This window comes from Amblyraja radiata, chromosome 25, assembly GCF_010909765.2.
Source record: "Amblyraja radiata isolate CabotCenter1 chromosome 25, sAmbRad1.1.pri, whole genome shotgun sequence".
Lineage (NCBI taxonomy): Eukaryota > Metazoa > Chordata > Chondrichthyes > Rajiformes > Rajidae > Amblyraja > Amblyraja radiata.
Window position 1 is genome coordinate 21,535,343 of NC_045980.1, and position 22,374 is coordinate 21,557,716.

Here is a 22,374-nt window from a genome sequence, read left to right on the forward strand (position 1 = left end):
GAATTTGCTTGGGACCTCAAGCCAACAAAACTATGCAAGATCTCAATAGGCTCTTTGTTTCAGATAGACCACAGCAGTAAGGTGACTAGCAGGGATCAAGAGCTTTTGCCTCCTGTCAGGAACCCAAGCACAGATACAGAACACTGAACTAATGAGAGCCACTCAACAAGGGTTCTGACTGACTAACCATGGCATCCTGAAATAGTGGCTCCATTGTGTGAAGTTTGAGAGGAGTATTTTACTACTGCCACAATGAGTGCTCAGAACCATGTGCTTCATGATCCATAGCTTTAGAATACAAAGGGAATTTGCCACTAAGCCTCTCCAGAGGGAAATAAGTGGACAATGAGCAGGGTTGAAAGCTGTCAGGCAGGAAATTAATGAAAAACAATCTTTTGAAACAACCTTCCCCTTCTCTAGTACACTCAAACAACATTGCTGGAGTTGCTTTGTTGAATGACTAATATTTTGAATCCAACACCAATATTAGTACTTCATCCTTCATTTGACAATTGATTTTTTAATTATATGCACCCATAAATTGCAGCTGGTGGGGAAACAGCGATCCAATTGCCAAGGTCTATCACTCTCTAGAGGAAACAGGGTTCTTGGATCCATTCACAGGACCGCAGTGCACAACAATGTTTTATTCCTGCATATATCTTTTGCAAGTCTCAATTAGGGCACTGTAATCAGTATTAGTCTTTGGATATGAATGCTTGGGAAATGAATCAGAAGAGAGTCATGTTCCCAGGTTTAAACATTTTGGTTACCTCAATGGGCTCCAGGATGAGCCCGTAATTATAGTTAGGGAAAAACTGATATTAATTTGGCTTCCGACAAAGCAGTTGCTATAAACAGGACTGGTTGACAGGTGGGTGAATATGTCACCATCGCCATGTGTCTTTAGAGAGCTGAGCTTCTATATTTTTATGGCCCAGAAGAGGAACATAATGCAAATGTTGTCTATTGGAGACACTAATTCTTTCGGGAACGGGGGTTCCCCTCTCTCACTGTGGATGAGGCCCTCACTCATGTCTCCTCTGATCTCCCAGTTGCCAGACACTTTGATTCTCCTTCCCATTCCTACACAGACCTTTCTGTCCTAGGTCTCCTCCATTGCCAGAGTGAGGCTAAATGCAAATTGGAGGAACAGCATCTCATATTTCACTTGGGCAGCTTACAGCCCAGTGGTATGAATATTGATTTCTCTTACTTCAGGTTGTCCCGGCATTCCCTCTCCCTGTAACCCTCCCCCACCTAAGTCGCACAAGCTTCTCGCTTTCACCCTACAAACAGCTAACGATGGCCTGTTTCCTTTATCATCGTTACCTTTTTGTGTATCTTTCATTCATTGCTCTTTATCTCTCCACATCGTCTATATCCTTTGTTTTCCTTATCCCTAACCAGTCCGAAGAAGGGACTCAACCCAAAACGTCACCATTTTCTTCTCTCCTGAGATGCTGCCTGTCCCGCTGAGTTACTCCAGCTTTTTTGTGTCTATCTTCTGTTTAAAGCAGTATCTGCAGTTCCTTCCTACACACTCAAAACCCTGATTTGCTTTCCCCTTCTGACTCTGTAAATCAGAGTAGATATTGGACCCAGATGTCAACAATCCGAATTCGCACAGACACCATTAGAGATGCTACCAGAGGCCCTGAAACCAAGTGGAACCCCTACTCAAAGAACTGAACACTGTCTGTACTTAGTATGTGTATAGAGTTCCACAATAAGAACAGGAGATGGAGTGATTATAAGAAAGTACTGGTAATTAGAGAAGGAATGCTAATGCTGTGGTTATAACTAGCAAAATTAGGAAAAAAATAGAAGATTATTTTTGTGATCATGGCAAACACAGGAGTATTAAGGCTCTGTCATTTTTCTTTAATAAGTACAGAATATACTGGAAATACTCAGGTGGTCAGGCAGCATTCTGCAGAAGGGAGTTAACGTTGCAAGTCAAAAAACCCTTCATCACAACTGAGGAACAGAGAAACCAAATTAGGTTTAAGAAGAGAGATGTCAGAAATAGTCCAGGTGAATTTGAGGGCAGGGAGAAAGTTACTGGTAAAGTTAATGAATCAACAAGTTCTGCATGGGTGCAGGAAGCAGCCCCAATGCAGCGGAAAAAGAGTTGGGGGATGGTGCCAGTGTACAAGGACTATTCTTAACTTTACCACTGACTTCCACCCATGGTTGCCCAGAGATCCAATAATACATGTAGAGTAGGTATGCCAAAGATTACAGGTGGAGTAACCCTTCTGTTGCATTCTAAATACTAATGGATGTAAAGTGTACACACCTGTCTTCAAGGCATTGGTACTGAAATCAAGGCATTGAAGCATTCTTTACCTGTAAAAGAATCATAGATTTAAATGATACACAGCCCTTTATAAGCTATAAAATGAACAGACTCTTACTTGTTATTTTCAGTATGCTGCACACATGGATAGTATTTTTTGAAACTACTCAATAACCCTCATTTGTGCTCAATGGGAATATTATACATAGAAAGATGACATTTCTATAGTACAGATTTAGAGACCGATCTTTCAAGGTTGTGCCATGGATAAACTCAGTTATTCCCATTTTGTGTTACCAGGATGCATAGTTCCTACAAGAGAGACAAGGGACATGAGGAGAGAGCAGGAAAGTGTTCAAGGTTGGAACAGCCGTGATCTTATTGAAAGGCCTAGTCCTGTTCTTGTAGAGTCCAGATTGGGTAAGGATGGCACTTTATAAATTGGAATTATAAGTGGCTGCTGGCCTAGTTTAATTAATTACCCATCACATTTCAAAGAAAAATATTTTTTGATTTTGAAAGTTAATGGAAATAATAAGTACTTAGGATAAGATTTAAAATGTGCTTGCCCCATTTTAAATTGGAAACTCCCTCCAGTCTTATAATCCTAACACATCTGGATTCTTCCAATTCTCGGTCCTTACACATCTTCGATTTCATTCACCTCACCAGGAGTCATATGTGACCTGTTATGAAATAACTTGTTTGCGCTCAATGCTACACCTGCACAGTAAGGATTTTTAAAAGAAAAGAAGGGATAGACATTTAAGGATCAAGGGGCTTAGAAAGAGAATCCTGCTAAACAGATTCAGTCCTGACGAATCCTGGAGATCCTAAATTCTTAGATGGTGGGGTTGGGGCACTGTAAATGGTCTTTATGAAAGCCAATAACTGGTGAACAAGCACTAATACTTTTCTGGTAAAAGGAAACATTGAATCCATGACCACTCGAGAGATTAATTTAGCCCATACTAATTATACAAAAACCCCGAGACACCCATGTAAACGTTCAACTTGCTTTAAAACTGATGCCACAAAATATTAGAAATTTTTAGAAGCGAGCGAAAATGGCTACTGGTTTCTATAACTGGTATCTATTTTAGACCTGTACCCACCTAGATTTTAAAAACTAACTGATTAAAATTACAAAACCTACCACAGATGGTCCTTTCAAATTGGCAGGAGTTTTAAAATCACCCTGCAAAACCTGTGGAAAATATGAACAAAGGTTCTATTAGTATTATAATTAAATTACAGGATGGTCAAATCTAATATCACATGATTTAATTCTTACACAAAACTTATTAGTAATATTCAGAGGTGGACACAAGGTATATGAAACAACATTTGTAGAAAATAGCACTTTCAATTTTAGTTACATGCAAGTGTACAGCAGACTCAGAAGCCTAATTTCAGTGGATGGCGTGACGGGGGAAATGTATCTTTCGCTGTATTAAGAGTGGAATCAAAAGGTGCACATACAAGTGCAGGACCTAAAATAAGTTTGTGTTTCCCTTGTAGTGCAAGATGCTCTTTTGTGACTTTGGCTTATTTTGAGCCAAAAAAACCCAAACATATTCCTTTCTGCACGTTGTTATTTGTCCATCCACCTGAAAACATTTTTTTCCTTTCATAGAACAGGAACTCCAATTTATATTGGAAATACATTTCTTAATCGATATTCTTCCCTATTTCTGAAGCAACATTTTTGTATTAATTACCCACACTAAGAGATACATTTAAGCTACAAACTAACACAAGAGCCAGATCCTTACCAATTGCCTCTAATGTTCACTGCAGGAGCCCCAGAATGGTGCTGCCAACTCAGCAATTGAACAAGAACAGAGAGAGAAACTTGTAATAATCACAAACATTCAAATTATTACTTCTGGCACGCACAAAATGTTCATGGAATAACCTCTCTCATTATCCATCAAACTTTGAATGCACCTTGGAGAAAAAAAAAATCTTGATGATGTTCTAATGTATTATTTCAGTGTGATAAGGCATTGACCACCATCCACTGCATATGAAATTCATTAGATTTTTGGCCATACAAAATTAAGTTGCAGTTTGGTGGGTGAGATACAAATTAACCTCATTGCTCCTGGGAAGAAAGGGGGAAAGAGGCAAGCATATTTAGACTATGGAGATTAATCCTTGCTGGGAAGTATGGATGTCAGAGAGAATGGGATGGAGCTTGGCTCTGATAACGCCCAGTTCCTGTGAAGAATGGTTGTTTGAGCAGTGGAATGGCACACCTGTAGAATCAAGCCCACTATGAAAGAGGTGGAGTTAAGAAGAACTAAATTGAAAGCCTAAGACCATAAGCCATTTGCACACAGCAATCAACAATAAGTCGATCAAGAAGCACCTTACCTGCAAAACAAAAAAATGTGAAAGATACAAGTATTTTGAGTAAAATATTTTTGAACATACCCTTTTGGTGTTATTAATAACTATTGCATCAGGATTTCCGTAATTTGGTGGATTGGCTTTGGGATCATAGCCTAGTTTGGCCAACATAGGTGCTATCCTTGCCATATCCTCAACCACACCATCAGGAATGTGTCCCACCCACTTGGCCAAAGCCTCAAGATTAACTGGCTTGATAACTTGGTCGGTGGATCTCTCTATTCTGCAAGAGGAAAAAAAAAGTTTTAAAAATGCCAGGTTTATGATTTGATCTGCCAAATATTACTATTAGTTAGCATCTCAAAGTTGGAAGATTTGAATATAGGCATATTCTAAGCTAAAGCTGTTTTCCAAAGCTTCTTAAAAAGACCGCTGAAGATGTCATATGGTTCCCAGAATCTCAAGCTGCTCATTATTATTTCATTTTGATCCACTTGCTCTCAGTAGAATTACTTTTCCACATCTGACTGGTCAAAGCTATGTTATATAGATATTCTGGAATGCAAATTATAGGTTGAAAGTCATTAATTATTGGTAATATATATATATATATATATATTTTAATAGATTTGTTAGTGATGGTTAAATAATCAATCTTTAACCAGTTCTTTAAAATTAATTCAAGAAATATATTGAAATATTTTCTTTCATATGGGCTGCAAAAGCTAATGGTTGAACTTGGACATTTATGCATGCGTCACTGTTATTAGTTCATATATAATGCATTGCAAAGCAAAGATTTCTCTCCTTGAACATGGAACAGAGCAAGATCAAAAATAAGTGTCAGGTTTAATTAATTGCATGAGAGTTCAAGATTTCTAAAATACAAAAAGTGATTGTTAATCATCTTCATTACTCCAAATATTACTGATTAATAATAAGTAAATACTTCATTGAAATGGATCAAAATACTACTGGGATACTAAGCAACATTTAAGAGGAGGTTTTTGCTATACTAAACACAATGAACTGTTCATTCTCAAACAGCCCTAACACCGGTAACCAAACACCAGTTGTACTAATAATGAAGAACTCTGTTCAAACAGGAGATTACTTATTTACTGTTTTGATTTGAAAGGCAGAGAACAGTTGATTTTCGATCTGCAACATAAATATAATATTGGAACCGTGGGGTTGTTACGAAACCACATTTAATGTTCAACATGTTAACAGAAATGAAAATCAGTTTTCCAAAAGGAATGAACAATCCCCAACGCCTGTTTGACAGCAAGACAGCAAGTTAAGTATCTGCCCCATGTTATGGATCATAGACACAAAATGCTGGAGTAACTCAGCTGGGCAGGCAGCATCTCTGGAGAGAATGGGTGATGTTTCAGATCGAGACCCTTCTTCAGATTGATCCATGTTATGGATATATGGATTATGGATATGTACATAGTTTATTTCCTCCTAAAATATATACTTGTAATGGGGGAATGCAAAGAAGGTTCATCGGATTGATTCCTGGAATGACAAGTTTACTGTACGAGGAGAGATTATGTGGAATGGACATGTACTCCTGAGTTTACAGGAAAATAAGTTAATCATTGATATATGTAAAGGTCTTGTAAGGCTTGACCGTGTAGGTGTACGGATTACATTTCCTCTGGACGAAAGGTGTCTAGAAACAAGGTTTATAACCTTACGGATTTTGTCATTCAGTACTGAGATGATATATTTCTATACCGGAGGTAGCCATAGAGGTTTAGTCACTTGGTATATCAAAGATAAAGATCAATAGTTTTTTAGTTCTTAAGAGAATCAATGGAAATGAGAATAATGTAGTAACGTGGTAATCTACCTTTATCTTACTGAATTGTGGAACTGCCATTAGAATCCAAATGACCAATGTTTCGTATGTTTACTTTTAACACACCACTTGAAACCTACTTCTATGATAACCCTGTTGACATCTGTCGTAACTTGTACCAAACACTATTCACCCATCACCCACGAGTTTGCTGAGCAACCGTATTTCCCCTGGTTAGCACGTAACAATAGCTTTTCACCTTAACTCAGTACACCTCACAATAAACTAAACTCAAACTCAACTCCTACATTAATCCCATTTAAAAAGAACAATTTCCCATATTCCCATCAACTTTCCTGTTCTATCACTCACCTAAACATTAGGGATAAATTACAGTGGCTTATTAACCTACCAACTCCCACAACTTTAGGGAGTTGGAAGAACCCATACAGTCAGAGAGAACCTGAAAAATCTGCGCAGTCAGTACCAGAGGTCAGGATTGAAGGGATATAGAGCATATCCAGGCAGATAAGATTAGTTGATCTTTATACATGTTTGGGAGAGACATTGTGGGCTGAAGAGCCTGTTCCTGAGCTCTTCTTTCCCATGTTCTATATTTACGTCATTGACACTGTGAGGCATCAGTTCTATGAATCCTCAATCAATGTTAATTTATCCAACATTGGTGACCCCCCCTTCAATTGCCTACACCCAGGCACTCACAATTTAACCACGTATTAATTAATTAATATTTCCCAATATTTTTTAATTGGTTGCCTTTTAAACATGTGGCACACACTAATACGTTTCCACAGAATTTAATTGTACAAATTTAACTTCTCGGCACCATGTTCCTTTACTCTAAGTAAAATATACATTGAGAATAAATACTGCCATTCAAACAAAAGCTAACAAATTGAATTCTGTCCTAAGTTAGCTCTAAACTAGAGGGACAGGTAGCAGTGGAGATACTACGATCAGCCATGGTACCAGTGCACTGGGCGAAGTTAGCAATGTTCTTGCAGTAAAATGTAGTGATTTACTGGCAACTGATGTCAGTGAACATTGCATGGCTCAGCTGCGATGTTCACCATTCAGATAACGCTTTCTCGTACTGGCCATGCACATGATGGATAGCATACCCACACAAAGTCCTCAAGAAAAGGGAACACAAACAAAACAAAATACAAACACACTTTGAAAGTGAGACACCTCCTGCTTTTCCTATTAAGTCTTCATGATGCAAAACAGCATCACTCCATGGAATATCCAAATAAGTCATGATCTTCTCCATAGTCTTTTTCGGATGCAATACCAACTGTTCATAATAAACTGAGAGACACCTGGAAGGTCCCACCTCCATACATTGGCTATACATAATTTCGATAGCCTTGTTCCATTTGATTATGCAATCTCTGTAGCTGCTGAGGTCAAATCCAGCAATTGTCACTTTTCTTGTAATCATTGAGTGCACAGATGCTCGACCATCTCGGATCATTAGGATAAATTTAGATTTTGAAAACAATCTGGACAGATAAATTAAAGACTTTAAGGTGAAAGGATCTTTATTGCATAAGTATTTCGCAGGTTCGCCATGCTTTGCAATTACTTCCAATATAAATGCTTGCAATGCTGAGTCGAGGACCTGGTCCGTCACTCCTGCTTCATTCAAGCGCATCTTTTCACGTTCTGATTTAGACCACACCTGACGCATGGCCAGCACACGTGGGATGATCCGTGTTTCTTCACCACAGCGGATATCTGGATGTGCATCCATCATGGCACGCATTAATGTTGTCCCACTTCGTGGCACTCCACCTATGAAGATTAGGGGCATATTTTTACTGTAGCGGTATTCAATGTGGTTTGAATTAAACATGACAAATTCCTCCCTTTCAGGTTTCATCACGCTGTGTGTTCGTCTGCCATGAAACCATCCTCCATTCTCATTTAGTATTTGCTGACATTCCCACATGTGGTGGCCCATGTGAAAGACCATCATTGTAGCAATAGCACAGCAGATGAGCTGAACAATCCTTCTCATGCTGAGACGCATATTTGATCATTTAACTGTTCAGCCAGGCACCGTTTTCAGCTTCCACGTATACTTCTGCTCATTTCAACAAGGCTTTTGTTGCAACTCTAAAAGGAGAAAAAACAAAAAGCATTAACACAATCTCGTACACCTTCAGCAATGCTGACAGACATATTTCCCCTTTTATAATTATCGAGGCAGTATCATTCTCACAAGGTGCACTTTTGAGAGTGTGTAATCAGGAAATCAAGGGACACCAAAGACTAAAATTGAATGTTGTACCTAAATGCATGCAGTTAAAACACTTGCATAAGAATGTTTTTGTAAATTTTAATGGACCTCTGATTAACTCATTTTAAAAAAACAGCAGGATGCGAGATATCACTTGGTAGCTTAAAAGAGGGAATTAAAAATCCACATAATTTGTGAACAATTCCCATAAAGAAAACATTACTATGGCTATCCATATTGCAATGTTATTGAAAAATCAATTTATATCAAAAGTGTACAAAACAGAAGCTATGAAAGTTTCATTTTAATATAACAAAAGAGATAAGCAAGAAATCACAGGCAGAGATAAAGCACTGCCTCGTGGAATACTGTATCTGATGATCACAATCTACACCTCTCCCAACTTTTACCAGGCTATACTGCTGATATTTAATTCCCCAACACTGCCCTTGAATCTGTAATTTAACAATTGTATACAAGTTAATACAAGAATTATCGAAGGGTTTTCAAGTGTTCCTCTGAAGTCAGTTAATTTCAGGAAAAATGACTGAAGTGCAATCACCATACCATTAATTTAAACCTTTAAAGGGCAAGAAAATAAGTAAATCAATTTATTTTTAAAAGGGCACACAGGAAGTTCTATCAGACGCACAGAGGTAGACTCACGAAGAATATGCAATTCATTCACATGATTTTAAAATCAATGCATCAGACACATATTATACACCATATTTATAAACTTAGTCAAGCAAAAGGGTTCAGTTAGTTGCTTAGGTCTGCTGTGAAGATATATAATTTTATAAGCAATAAAGCAGAGCTAGAAGCATGCTCAATAACATGAATACATGTATCCTTTGATAGCAGGTTGAGATTGGCAACCCAGTGGTATAAACACCTTATAGCCTCCAGTAAAGAGTAGAAACATAATATCAGTCATTCTTTAGCACCTTTTAACCACACAGCAAGAATTGGGGTGAAGTCAATTATAGTCTGCAACAACAAATAAATGTTCACATTCTTTTTGCACAAAAAGGAGATTAACATTGATAATACTCTACAAGTTAAAAGGTGGTGCAAACAAGAATACAAGTAATTTCAAAGAGAAATGGACGCTATGATATTAAATTGCAGCCACTTGCAAAAGGATGAGGCGTTGATGGCTTTCCTCAATTACTATCTTCAGAATCTTTGAAACTATTTGAATAATAACCAGTGTATATTTCAGTGCTATTTTGTCTAATCCAATTGTACCTGTTAAGCCAGGTAATAAGGGCAGGTGAAAGTCCAATAAAACAGCTTGTTTTCAAGAAGATAGCATTCCGGTTAGTAATCAATGTCTTTTGTGTACATCATGATGGTGTAAGTCTCTATTACAAAATGGACATACAGTCAAAAGACACCTCCAGTCAATTCTGTTCAGGTCTACTGACATTCTTTTGTTTTTATTTAGGGCAGTGGTGGGGTGAAGTGAAACAAAGACAATATTGTTTCTTACTTCAAGCTTCTCTCCTTTTGATGGATCACACACTATTAGCTGTGATTAAAAAATATATAGTTTGCAAACTGAATACTTGAGTTCTTGAAGTATGTTCTTAAAGGGGTTGCCCTTTCCTCTAACTCTCAGTCTGAAGAAAGATCTGACCTCGAAACATCACCTATTCCTTTTCTCCAGAGATGCTGTCTGACCCACTGGGTTACTCCAGCTTTTTGTGTCTATCTACTGTTCTTGAAGTGCCAAGAATGAAACACCGTACAGCTCAGGAACAATCCCTTCAGCCCACCATGTCTGCACAGAACAAGATATCAATTTAAATTCATCCCATCTGCCTGCAGAGATTCCCTTCATTCCCAGCCTATTCGAGTGTATGTCTATATACTGCTAAAACATTGCTGTCGCATCTGCTGTCAGGCACTGTAAAAATCTTGCCTCGCAATCGGATTGTCAAGGAAGACTCTCTCTAACTTCTACAGGTGCACAGTCGAGAGCATACTGACCGGTTGCATCGTGGCTTGGTTCGGCAATTTGAGCGCCCTGGAGAGGAAAAGACTACAAAAAGTAGTAAACACTGCCCAGTCCATCATCGGCTCTGACCTTCCTTCCATCGAGGGGATTTATCGCAGTCGCTGCCTCAAAAAGGCTGGCAGTACCATCAAAGACCCACACCATCCTGGCCACACACTCATCTCCCTGCTACCTTCAGGTAGAAGGTACAGGAGCCTGAAGACTGCAACAACCAGGTTCAGGAATAGCTACTTCCCCACAGCCATCAGGCTATTAAACCTGGCTCAGACAAAACTCTGATTATTAATAACCACTTTCTGTTATTTGCACTTTACCAGTTTATTTATTCATGTGTGTATATATTTATATCATGGTATATGGACACATTTATCTGTTTTGTAGTAAATGCCTACTATTTTCTGTGTGCTTAAGCAAAGCAAGAATTTCATTGTCCTATACAGGGACACATGACAATAAACTCACTTGAAAAATTTAAAATGTATCCCTTTTCTCCCTAAACCTATGCCTTCTAAGTATTTGACATTTCTGCCCGGGGAAAAATACTGACGATCTACCCAATCTACTGTATGTCTCATATTTTTGCAGACTTCTATCAGTTCGGCCTGCAGTCTCCAATGCTCCAAATAAAATAATCCAAATCTGTTCAACCTTTCCATATAGCTCTTACAGTTCAATCCAGGCAACATCCTGGTGAATCTCTTCTCCACCCTATCCAATGCTTCCTCATCCTTCGTATGGTGTGGCAACCAGAACTGCACACAATAATTCAAATTTAGCCAAACCAAAGTTTTAACCAGCTGCATAAACCATTATTTAGCGAATGCAAAGTCCTTTAGCCAAGCAGTTGCCTCTTGATCTGCTGTATGAAGGGTGACAAGTCCTCCTTTGAGTCTTTGTTGAGGGCATGCTTCAATGATGTGTTGCATTGTTTGCTGCTCTCCACAAGCACACCGTGGGGTTGGGCTGCTGCCCCATTTGTGAAGGCTGGCCAAGCAGGGGCCATGTCCAGTCCTGAATCTATTCAGCATCGTCCACTGCTTCCTTGGGAGTTTGGTGCCAGGGACCGGTAGGGTGGGGTCTGACACCAGATGTTTATTTGGGACGTCCTTGGACTCCCATTCCCTTTTCCAAGCTGATTGGATGGTGAAATCAGCTGGTGGTGGGTTCTTCCAAATTGGTCGTCTAGATGGAAGTCGAGCAGTGGGTGGGTTGAAGATGTCCATGTGAATTGGCAGGTGAGGGGAGTTTTTGGTCTTTTGGAGCATCCTTTGAGTGAGGACTACTCGCCGGATGTGTGGAGGGGCTATGTTGGATAGGACAGGGAGCCAGGGGAGTGGTGTTGAGCGGATTGTTCCTGTGATGATCCTCATTGTTGAGTTCAATTGGGTGTCCACATGGTGTGTGTGGGATGACCTGGACCAAACAGGGGCACAATATTCGGCTGAAGAAAATGCAAGGGCTAGTGCTGAAATGCGCAGTGTGGGGGCTGCTGCCCCCCACTTTGAGCCAGCAAGCTTACTGAGGAGATTGTTTCTGGACTTCACCTTAGCTGCTGTTCTTTTACGATGTTCCTTGAAGGATAGGGTCCTGTCAAGGGTCACTCCGAGGTAGGTTGGAGTGGGGGCATACTTCAGTTTGGTCCTGCTCAGATAGATGTTTGGTACTCTTGTGGCTTCTGCATTATGGAGGTGGAACACACTGGAGACCGTTTTTGCTGGGCTTGGTTTTAGGCGCCAGGTTTTGCAGTACTCGTCCAGTTTAGCAAGGTCTTCATTGAGCACCTGTTCCAATGTACCAAAATCTGGTGCTTGGAAGGCCAAACAGATGTCATCTGCGTAGATGAATTTGCGGGATTTGGTGGTGGGTAGGTCATTTGTGTAAAGGTTGAACAAGGTTGGGGCTAAAACTGACCCTTGCGGGAGCCCATTCTTCTGCATTAAGCACTTGATTGTATATGTGTGTATACATGCACACGGTTTGCGTGCACATGTTCGCATGGACATGCGAACGTATGTCTGTGTTTGTGTACACCGAAGGGAAGGTTTGATTGAAATGTTGAATCTCTCCAACCAATATACACGTGTCTCCACAAACACCAAAATGTAATGACCAGATGAACCATTTTACTCATGCTAATTGAAGGATATACTAGACTAAGTGGGACCGGTTGGGACCCAGCATCACACGGGAGGGATGGTCCCCCAACGCAATATTCCACCTCTCCACCAATTCCAACATTGGTGGCCAGTGGGGGGGGGCTTTAGTATGGGTGTTGTGCGCTGAAGGGACTGGTTTCCAGAGGGCTAGTATTGTGGGCCGAATGGATTTTTGGGCTGGCGGCTCGGTCACTCAAGCCTGTTGTGCTGGCAGCTCACTCACTCACGGCTGGTGGGCTGGCAGTTGACTCAGGCTATTCCTTGAAATTCCATTTCAAGCAGGGTGCAAGGTCACCAAATTCAAGTGCAGTTTCATACCATTTCAAGCAGGGTGCAAGGCCACGAAAGACAGCGAGTCGTGACCTCTCCCTCCCCCATTTTGCAGAGACTGAGCCACGCCCACACTTCCGGGTTTTATAGCCCCTCCCCACCAGAAGGGGCATGGCCCTCATGGTGTGATTGACAGGAGAGAGAATTTCAACATTTTTTAAACACTGATAACTCATTTATTTTTAATCGATGGGAAAAATCCTCAGCACCTGATGAGCGTAGGGGGACTGAGTAAGATGGCCAAAAATCACAGCTGTACTTGCTAGCGCTTTTTCTAAAATCAATATAAAGCGCAAACAGGAAGTGGTCAAGATTAAACTTTTAATTATACATTGAAGGCAAGGCAACTTTAATTAGGCGAGGCAGCTTTAATTAGGCCAGGCCGCTTTAATTAGGCAAGGCCGCTTTAATTAGGCAAGGCCGCTTTAATTAGGCAAGGCCGCTTTAATTAGGCAAGGCCGCTTTAATTAGGCAAGGCCGCTTTAATTAGGCAACGCAGCTTCAGCACTTTCAAACCAAAGGCTACACAGCTTCAGCACTTTCAAACCAAAGGCTACACAGCTTCAGCACTTTCAAACCAAACGCAACACAGCTTTAGCACTTTCAAACCAAAGGCAACACAGCTTTAGCACTTTCAAACCAAAGGCTACACAGCTTTAGCACTTTTAAACCAAAGGCAACACAGCTTTAGCACTTTCAAACCAAAGGCAACACAGCTTTAGCACTTTCAAACTACATTTTCAAACCACATTAAGAGCACTGACAGGTCAGTAAAACCACTCACAGTTTAGTAGACATGTGTTCAGTGTTATTCACAGCTCAGACTGAGAATTGTGACCTCTCGCTCTCCCATCTTGCAGAGAAATGAGGCAACTCCACACTTCCGGGTTTTATAGTCCCTCCGGAAGGGCCGTGGCCTTCAGGAGAGAGAATCTCAACAATAGAAACATAGAAAATAGGTGCAGGAGAAGGCCATTCGGCCCTTCGAGCCAGCACCGCCATTCATTGCGATCATGGCTGATCGTCCCCAATCAATAACCCGTGCCTGCCTTCTCCCCATATCCCTGGGGAGAAGGCAGGCCCCCGAGAGCTCTATCTAACTCTCTCTTAAATCCATCTAGTGATTTGGCCTCCACTGCCCTCTGTGGCAGGGAATTCCACAAATTCACAACTCTCTGGGTGAAAACTTTTTTTTCTCATCTCAGTCTTAAATGGCCTCCCCTTTATTCTAAGACTGTGGCCCCTGGTTCTGGACTCGCCCAACATTGGGAACATTTTTCCTGTATTTAGCTTGTTCAGTCCTTTTATAAGTTTTTATAAGATCTCCCCTCATCCTTCTAAACTCCAGCATTTTTTAAACACTAATAACTTTTATTTTTCATCGATGGGAAAAATCCTCGTCCTGCGCAGGAAGATGGCCAAAAATCACAGCCATAAGTGGCAGCGTTTTTTCTAAAATCAATATACAGAACAACAGGAAGTGGTCAAGATGAAAATTTTAGTAATATAGATATGGACTAGCAGTGTGGGTATAACCTTGATCTTATTCAAAGAAGAATCTAAGGAAAACTGGTACACAAACCTCATGTCAGTTCTGCAGAGGAGAGAGTGATGTTCACAGTTGAGTAGCCTTGATCGAGTTAAAGACATAAATGGAAATAAAGTCATCGGAGATTTGGACACTGATATACATGTTAACCTGCATTTCACATCCAAAAGCTTTTCATAAGATGTAAACTGCAGCTTGCACATACTATTCCTTAGTCCAGGGCCAGCCATAAGCCAATTGGACCAATTGGTCCTAATTGGGCCCCGCACTTAAGGGGGCCCCGCGCTAGAGTAATCTAGTCTCGGCTCGGGTAGATCTACCCCGGGTGGAAGGGGGAGAGAAATTAGAGGGGTGGGGGAAGAAAGGGGTAGACGGGGAGGGGGGAGGGAGGGGGGTATGAGGGGTGAATGGAGATGGGGGAGGTGGGTCGTTCCCTCACGGTCCCAGGGCAGCGCTCCCGCCCCTCCAGTCGCCGTGCTTCACGCACACAGCTCCGGCTCCACTCCTCTCTCAGGGAGGGCCGGGCCGGGCGTTGGAGCAACGTTTACAAACATCGGCCTCAGCTCACACCCGTCCGCCCGTTCCCCGGCATCCGCTTCCTCCCTTTTCTCCTTCCCCTCCCTACTCTCTCTCTTTTCCCTTCTCTCCGTCCGTCCCTCCCTCCCTTCTTTCTCTCCTTCCCTCCCTCCCTTCTCTCCTTCACTCCCTCCCTTCTTTCTTTCCTTCCCTCCCTCCCTTCTCTCTTCCCTCCCTCCCTTCTCTACTTCCCTCCCTCCCTTCTCTCCTTCCCCCCTTCTCTCACACACACACACACATAACGCACAGACAACTAACACACACACACACACACACAACTAAGTTAGGATGGGGTAGAAGCCCAAAGGGTAGGATGGGGCTGAAGCCCAAAATGTAATGCCTGGACTGGTTTTTCGCCAATGGTTATTGGTTTTCCAGGATCTAGTTGATTAAATAACTTTTTTTTCCCATTTCATAGTCACTAAAACCAGTGGTATTGTAACTATGTACTTTTCAGAGGTGATCTACACATTTTGTTTGTTACTTGTAGGCTTACATGTATGCAATTTTATATTAAAATGTAGCTTAGATCTGTTTGGTCCGTTAACGTGCATGCACTTTTTAAGCACGCATTTTGATTACTTTTCATTCTACCATAGAGATATAAAGTCTATAATAGATGTTATTTATATTTCTATGATTCTACAGACCTTGGCTGGGATACTGGGGCTCACCAAAATTGTTCCCAATTGGGCCCCGCACCTCCTGAGGCCGGTCCTGCCTTAGTCCCCTTACCATAACTAATATGTACTCTTTCTCTGGTAGCCATGAATTGCATCCTAATCAGAAAGAGATGCACGAGCCAGAAGCTAATAAAGGTCAAGTCACACTACTTGATTTGATACTTCCAGCCATTTGCTCAAGATACCGACAGAGCAATCTACAAACACCAGGCTAACAAGAGGTACAAAATAATGTTCTCAAATTTGCCAATTAAGATAGCTAACCACTAATTCCTGATTTAGACTAATGCTGTCCTTCATGGTAGAATTCAGACAGTCAATAAACTAAACCGCATGCTTTACTCACCTTCACTAATCATCCTTTGAAAGTCCACAGGAAAATAGATAAGACACCTGTTTGCTCATATTGATCTACGTTAACCAGTCTGCCAATGTAAAAAATCTGATTCCATGACGAAACCCGAAACATTATAGTTATATTATTCAAAGCACATATGTAATCATAATCTTAAATAATTGTCTTAAGTGAGCCAGATAAATTAACAAACTAATTAACCCTTCCTTCCAAAAGGGATGTTAGCTGAAAACATCTTCAGTGTTATTTAGCATTCCAATTCAAAAATAATCAGCTAACTGTTTAGCTAAAAACAGAATAATGAGGAACAAATGAGGAACAAAGTTTGCTCCAACCCAACACCCTGGAGGCACACTGCAAGCAAAAACTGCTGCCAATGCCAAGTAAACCCAAAGTTGCTCAGATGACTGCTATTAGGACTGTGACTAAAGGGCCTGTCCTACTTGCATGCGATTGTGTGCGTTTGGCGCGACCAAACGGAAGCGTTCACGCGAAGTTCGCGTCAAGTACGCGCGTGACGACTAAATTTGGGCGTCGCACGGCGACATCATCACGCAATGCCACGAAGGGCGGTGACGTCATCGCGCAACGCCATGCGCTAGGCGTACGCCGTCAAGACGATGCGTACGACCGCAATGCGCCTGCGTGCCAACAGGCCGTTGGCGCGCGTAGGTTTCGGCCACTGCAAGAATTTCGAAGCCCCGCGCGATGTCGGGACCAGCCCCGCACAACTCCGCGCTTCTAACCCATATGCCTCAAGCGACCACGAGGTCGCGTAATTTGCGAGCCAAGGTCGCGTAAGTTGGACAGGCCCTTTACTACGCACAAGAGTATTTCATGTCTTGTAGGATTCCAGAAATCTATCCTCCATATAATCACTGTTCTGCCTTCCCAGTGGCAGCACCAATCCTCTATCCACCTCCTGCACCTGCCACTCCACCAGTAGCTTCATTTTCAAGAGAGAGTTAGATTTAGCTCTTAGGGCTAAAAAAAATCAAGGGATTAATCAAGATGGGCAGAAGTCGGTGCTATTCACAAACAAAGTTTTGACCTATAATGATGCTCACATTCAATATCGATGGTTAGTAGCAGCTGGTTGCTGAAATCATGATTGAGCAAGTACTGCAAATTTCAAGCATGACCAGCATCGTGTGCAGGATTTGTAACTTTGTTAGCGCCCTTTATGTGGTGGCTATTTGCATACCCAAGGTATGCAAGCAAAGAATTTCACTGTGACTTGTCACATGTGAAAAAAAGCATTCAATCGATTATCATAATCTTAGCACACATTTCCAATGTTACCCAAATGAACTCCACTACTGCCAGCCATTCTAGTTAGTTATGCATTATGCTGGATTAATTTTATTTCCTAAGACTAAGGCTTGTGAACTGATATTGGCTAGTAATAAGAAGCATTTCTTTAAAAGGCTGCACATAACGACAATACTACCCATGCTTGGGAAATCTATATGGAATAACCGGAATGCAACTTGGTCAGCAGCGAGAAGTTGGGCCGAGGTACCTGCTTCCATGCTGTATATCTCTATGATGTAGTGAAAATGGCTGAATAATTCCATTATCAATCAAAGCTAGTTTGTGTCCTATGTAAAACTATTCTTCCTTTCATTTTTCAAGTGAAACTATGCAGATTTTATCATAAGAAGTTAGCGTGCTTTTGTTTGTTATGTCTGTTTCCTTTGCTCAGACTTTTTGGAGAATAGCCAGTCGAACTTTGGTGTTCGAACACTCAGATGTTTGCTTTAGGCCATACACAATGCCAGCTCACTGACTAAGGAAGTGTTGTTAATAGACATTCTGTTTTTTAAATCACCCTCACGAGAAGGCAGATGGGAACTATTGGCGTAAATTATATGGTCAAATATCTGGAATAATATTTGAATCCACAACCTTGAGTAGCCTTCAACAAATAATTACATTTACAATTTCATTTCCTACCTTACTGATGCGGTATTTGTGCCATCTTATTTTGTGTTGTAAAATGATCATTTTGGTTTCTCACACTCCTTTCCCCCCATCTAAAAACGCAAAGACCTGGAGAGAAGAAACAAACACAACATATAACTAAAAAGAGCCAGCTGGAAAGCAGTGTTGAGAACTTGTTTTATGATTTCAAAGCTGGAATAAGCATTTATTTTGCCACCATGCATAACCTACTCAATTGCAATTGCAAATATTACTCCGCTGTTCAAGAAGGGAGCAAGGCAGAAGAGTAGAAATTATAGGCCGGTTAGCCAGACTTCACTGGTTGGTAAGATTTTAGAGTCCATTATAAAAGACGTGGTTTCCGAGTGCTTAGAAGCACACGATAAAATAGGCCGAGGTCAACATGGTTTTGTGAAAGGGAGATCTTGCCTAATGAACTTGTTGGAATTATTTGAGGAAGTAAATAGCAGGATAGACAAAGGAGAGTCGGTGGATGTGATTTACGTGAATTTTCAGAAGGCCTTTGATAAGATGCTGCACATGAGGCTGCTGAAGAAGATGAGAGCCCATGGTATCAGAGGGAAGATACAAACAGATAGCAGGTTGGCAGAAGGCAAAGAGTGGCAATAAAAGGGACTTTTTCTGGTTGGCTGCCAGTGACGAACGGTGGTCCGTCGGTGCTGGGGCCGCTATTCTTCACAATGTATGTAAATGATTTGCATGAGAGAATTGAAGGTTTTGTGGACAAGTTTGCAGATGATACGAAGATAGGTCTTGTCTTGTCTTGTGGTCATCACTCCCGAAGAGTCCACCAGGGACTATACTGGAAGTATCCTACACCCACTAGGGACAATTTTTACATTTACCAAGCCAATTAACCTATAAACCTGTACGTCTTTGGAGTGTGGGAGGAAACCAAAGATCTTGGAGAAAACCCACTCAGATCACGGGGAGAACGTACAAACTCCATACAGACAGCACCCGTAGTTGGGTTTGAACCCAGGTGTCCTGCACCGCATTCTCTGTAAAGCGGCCTTTTCACGGGGCGACTTGATGCAAGAGTTAACCAGAGTTTAACATCGTGGGAACCTCGTGCGGTAACAGTACGGCATTCGTGGACCACCGTAGCGCTAACGGCAGGTAATCGTGTAACTTGGTCACTCGGGAGAAAATTCAAGAAAGTTTGAATTTCTCCAAGAGTGACTTGTACACTTGTGGTTGAGCATTGCAACATTATATGGACGTAGTGGCCAGTGCGATATCCGTAATAACTCTTGCGGGTACCGTGGGAACTCCTGCGAACGGTGAACCCGGATGCTGGACAGAGGGGACAGAAGGTGAGTAAAAATTGTCTTCTGTGGGATTGAATTTAAAAAATAAATAAAAATAAAGATTTGCATCCGCATATGGACATCAACTTATTCATGAGTTATGTTAATGAGATTCAAGAAAATAACTATAATCTTTAAAAGGGACTTTAAAAGGGACTTTACTGAAAGGTTACGCATTTTTATGGTCCGTGAGAAATTTTTCACATGTACTTCTTTGAGAGATACAGGTCGGAGTCCTCGCCGACTAGCGATCGATGCCTTTCCGAAGCAGGGTCCGGAACGCTACCAATCAATGTTGTACAGAGACCCGTGTAAGGAGTGAACTGCACATGCTGGTTTAAACCGAAGACAGACACAAAAAGCTGGAGTAACTCAGCGAGTCAAGCAGCATCTCTGGAGAAAAATAGCTGATGTTTCGGGACGAGACACATCTTCAGGCTCAATTCCGATTAGGCTGTCTGAAGAAGGGTTCCGATTCGAATCGCCACCTATTCTTTTTCTCCAGAGATGCTGCCTGACCCGCTGACTTACTCCAGCTTTTTATGTTTTTCTTCCCAGATCTGACTTACCTGCTGAGTTACACCAACATTTTGTGTCCTTCTGTGCGTATTAACCAGCATTAACCAGCGTCTGCAGTTCCTTTAGACATTACCTAACTTCAGATTTTAGAGATATAGCGCGTGGGAACTCCTGCGAACGGTAAACCCGGAAGCTGGACAGAGGGGACAGAAGGTGAGTAAAAAAGGTGGTCTCAATATCGACAAGGGAACATGTGTCCTTCGAGGACGTCCCACCTAATTGTCATTGTCGGATAATCTTTTTAACAGGAACACTTGCAGAGATGGCTCCCAGAAAATCTCAAAGAAAGGGGGTAAAGCGTGTCAGAGATGTTTTTGCCATGTTGCTCTATTCAGTTTCTATATTGTTTCAGTTTCTATATCTATATTGTTGCTCTATTCAGTTTCCCAGGGGGTCGGGACGGGACTGGAGTTGGGAGGGAAAGGTGGGGGAGTCGAGGGAGAGGAGGGGGAGACAGATGGGGGTGTCTTCATTTACTGGCGGCGGGTGTCTGTCACTGAAACAGGCAGGTGAGATTTCACATCCACCTTGTGTGTGCCTCTCTCTCGCTCCCTCCCTCTTACACAGGCTGAGAGACTCTGCCTCTGTGAGTGTACGTCTCTTTCTCCCCCTCTCCCACACACAGTAAGACCGAGGTACTGTGCTCAGTCCATCTGTGTCTCCCACATACACAGTAAAATATGTCTCCAAATGAGCCAATTCAACCAAGGGAGGATATTTATAGTGTGTGAAAAAAAAAGTTACATCATTTGTGTCACGTGTAGTTCACGATGTTCTTTCAAGATTTAACGCGAAAGCTCGGGAGACGGACAAGTCACTCGCACAAATAACAGAAATGCCGAGTACCGTGGGAACTCTTTATCTACCCCCGTTATATCGTGCGAGACTCGTGCTGGACCACGACCACTTCACTCTGGTGACATCTTGCGTCAACTCGCCCCGTGAAAAAGCCCCATAAGGCAGCAATTCTACTGCTGTGCCACCATGACAGGAGGGGCAGGTAGTGTAGAGAAAGCAGGACTCACAGAAGGACTACCATCACCCTGCTAGTAACTGCCGCAAAATTCCTAAAAAATAATTCTTGATAATGGACGATGGAATGACAGAAGTCTCGGGAGATCAGAAAACAGGATTGTTTGATATAAGTACTATTTTTATATCCCAGTGAGTCGATTCTGCACATGAGGCTGCGAGAGCCTATGGTATCAGAGGGAAGATACTAACATGGATAACAGGTTGGCTGCATGGCAGAAGGCAAAGAGAGAGGGATGAGGGGAGAGAGGGATGAGGGGGGGGGAGAGGGATGAGGGGGGGGGAGAGGGATGAGGGGGGAGAGAGGGATGAGGGGAGCGAGAGGGATGAAGGAGCGAGAGGGATGAGGGAGCGAGAGGGATGAGGGAGCGAGAGGGATGAGGGAGCGAGAGGGATGAGGGGAACGAGAGGGATGAGGGAGCGAGAGTGATGAGGGGAACGAGAGGGATGAGGGAGCGAGAGGGATGAGGGAGCGAGAGGGATGAGGGAGCGAGAGGGATGAGGGGAGCGAGAGGGATGAGGGGAGCGAGAGGGATGAGGGGAGCGAGAGGGATGAGGGGAGCGAGAGGGATGAGGGGAGAGAGAGGGATAGGGGAGCGAGAGGGATGAGGGGAGAGAGAGGGATGAGGGGGGAGAGAGGGATAGGGGAGCGAGAGGGATGAGGGGAGCGAGAGGGACGAGGGGAGCGAGAGGGACGAGGGAGCGAGAGGGACGAGGGAGCGAGAGGGAAGAGGGAGCGAGAGGGATGAGGGAGCGAGAGGGATGAGGGAGCGAGAGGGATGAGGGAGCGAGAGGGAAGAGGGAGCGAGAGGGATGAGGGAGCGAGAGGGAAGAGGGAGCGAGAGGGATGAGGGAGCGAGAGGGAAGAGGGAGCGAGAGGGATGAGGGAGCGAGAGGGATGAGGGAGCGAGAGGGATGAGGGAGCGAGAGGGAAGAGGGAGCGAGAGGGATGAGGGAGCGAGAGGGACGAGGGAGCGAGAGGGATGAGGGAGCGAGAGGGATGAGGGAGCGAGAGGGACGAGGGAGCGAGAGGGACGAGGGAGCGAGAGGGATGAGGGAGCGAGAGGGACGAGGGAGCGAGAG

At 42.6% G+C, this 22,374-nt stretch overlaps 1 protein-coding gene across 2 annotated transcripts in view; it reads right to left on the bottom strand.

Moving 5' to 3' along the window:
• Nucleotides 1-22,374, bottom strand: part of tpst2 (tyrosylprotein sulfotransferase 2) — a 53,010-nt gene that overhangs the window by 5,811 nt on the left and 24,825 nt on the right. The window contains exons 2-7 of one of the 2 annotated variants that reach the window (XM_033043382.1): nt 18,362-18,457; nt 14,825-14,872; nt 7,664-8,609; nt 4,742-4,940; nt 3,459-3,509; nt 2,303-2,352 (exon numbers count right to left, since the gene is read on the bottom strand). In XM_033043382.1, the coding sequence (XP_032899273.1) occupies nt 2,329-2,352; nt 3,459-3,509; nt 4,742-4,940; nt 7,664-8,523 (1,134 nt within the window). In that variant the 5' untranslated portion in view covers nt 8,524-8,609; nt 14,825-14,872; nt 18,362-18,457 and the 3' untranslated portion in view covers nt 2,303-2,328. The remainder of the gene's footprint in view (nt 1-2,302; nt 2,353-3,458; nt 3,510-4,741; nt 4,941-7,663; nt 8,610-14,824; nt 14,873-18,361; nt 18,458-22,374) is intronic. The other variant, XM_033043383.1, reaches the window with a different exon arrangement.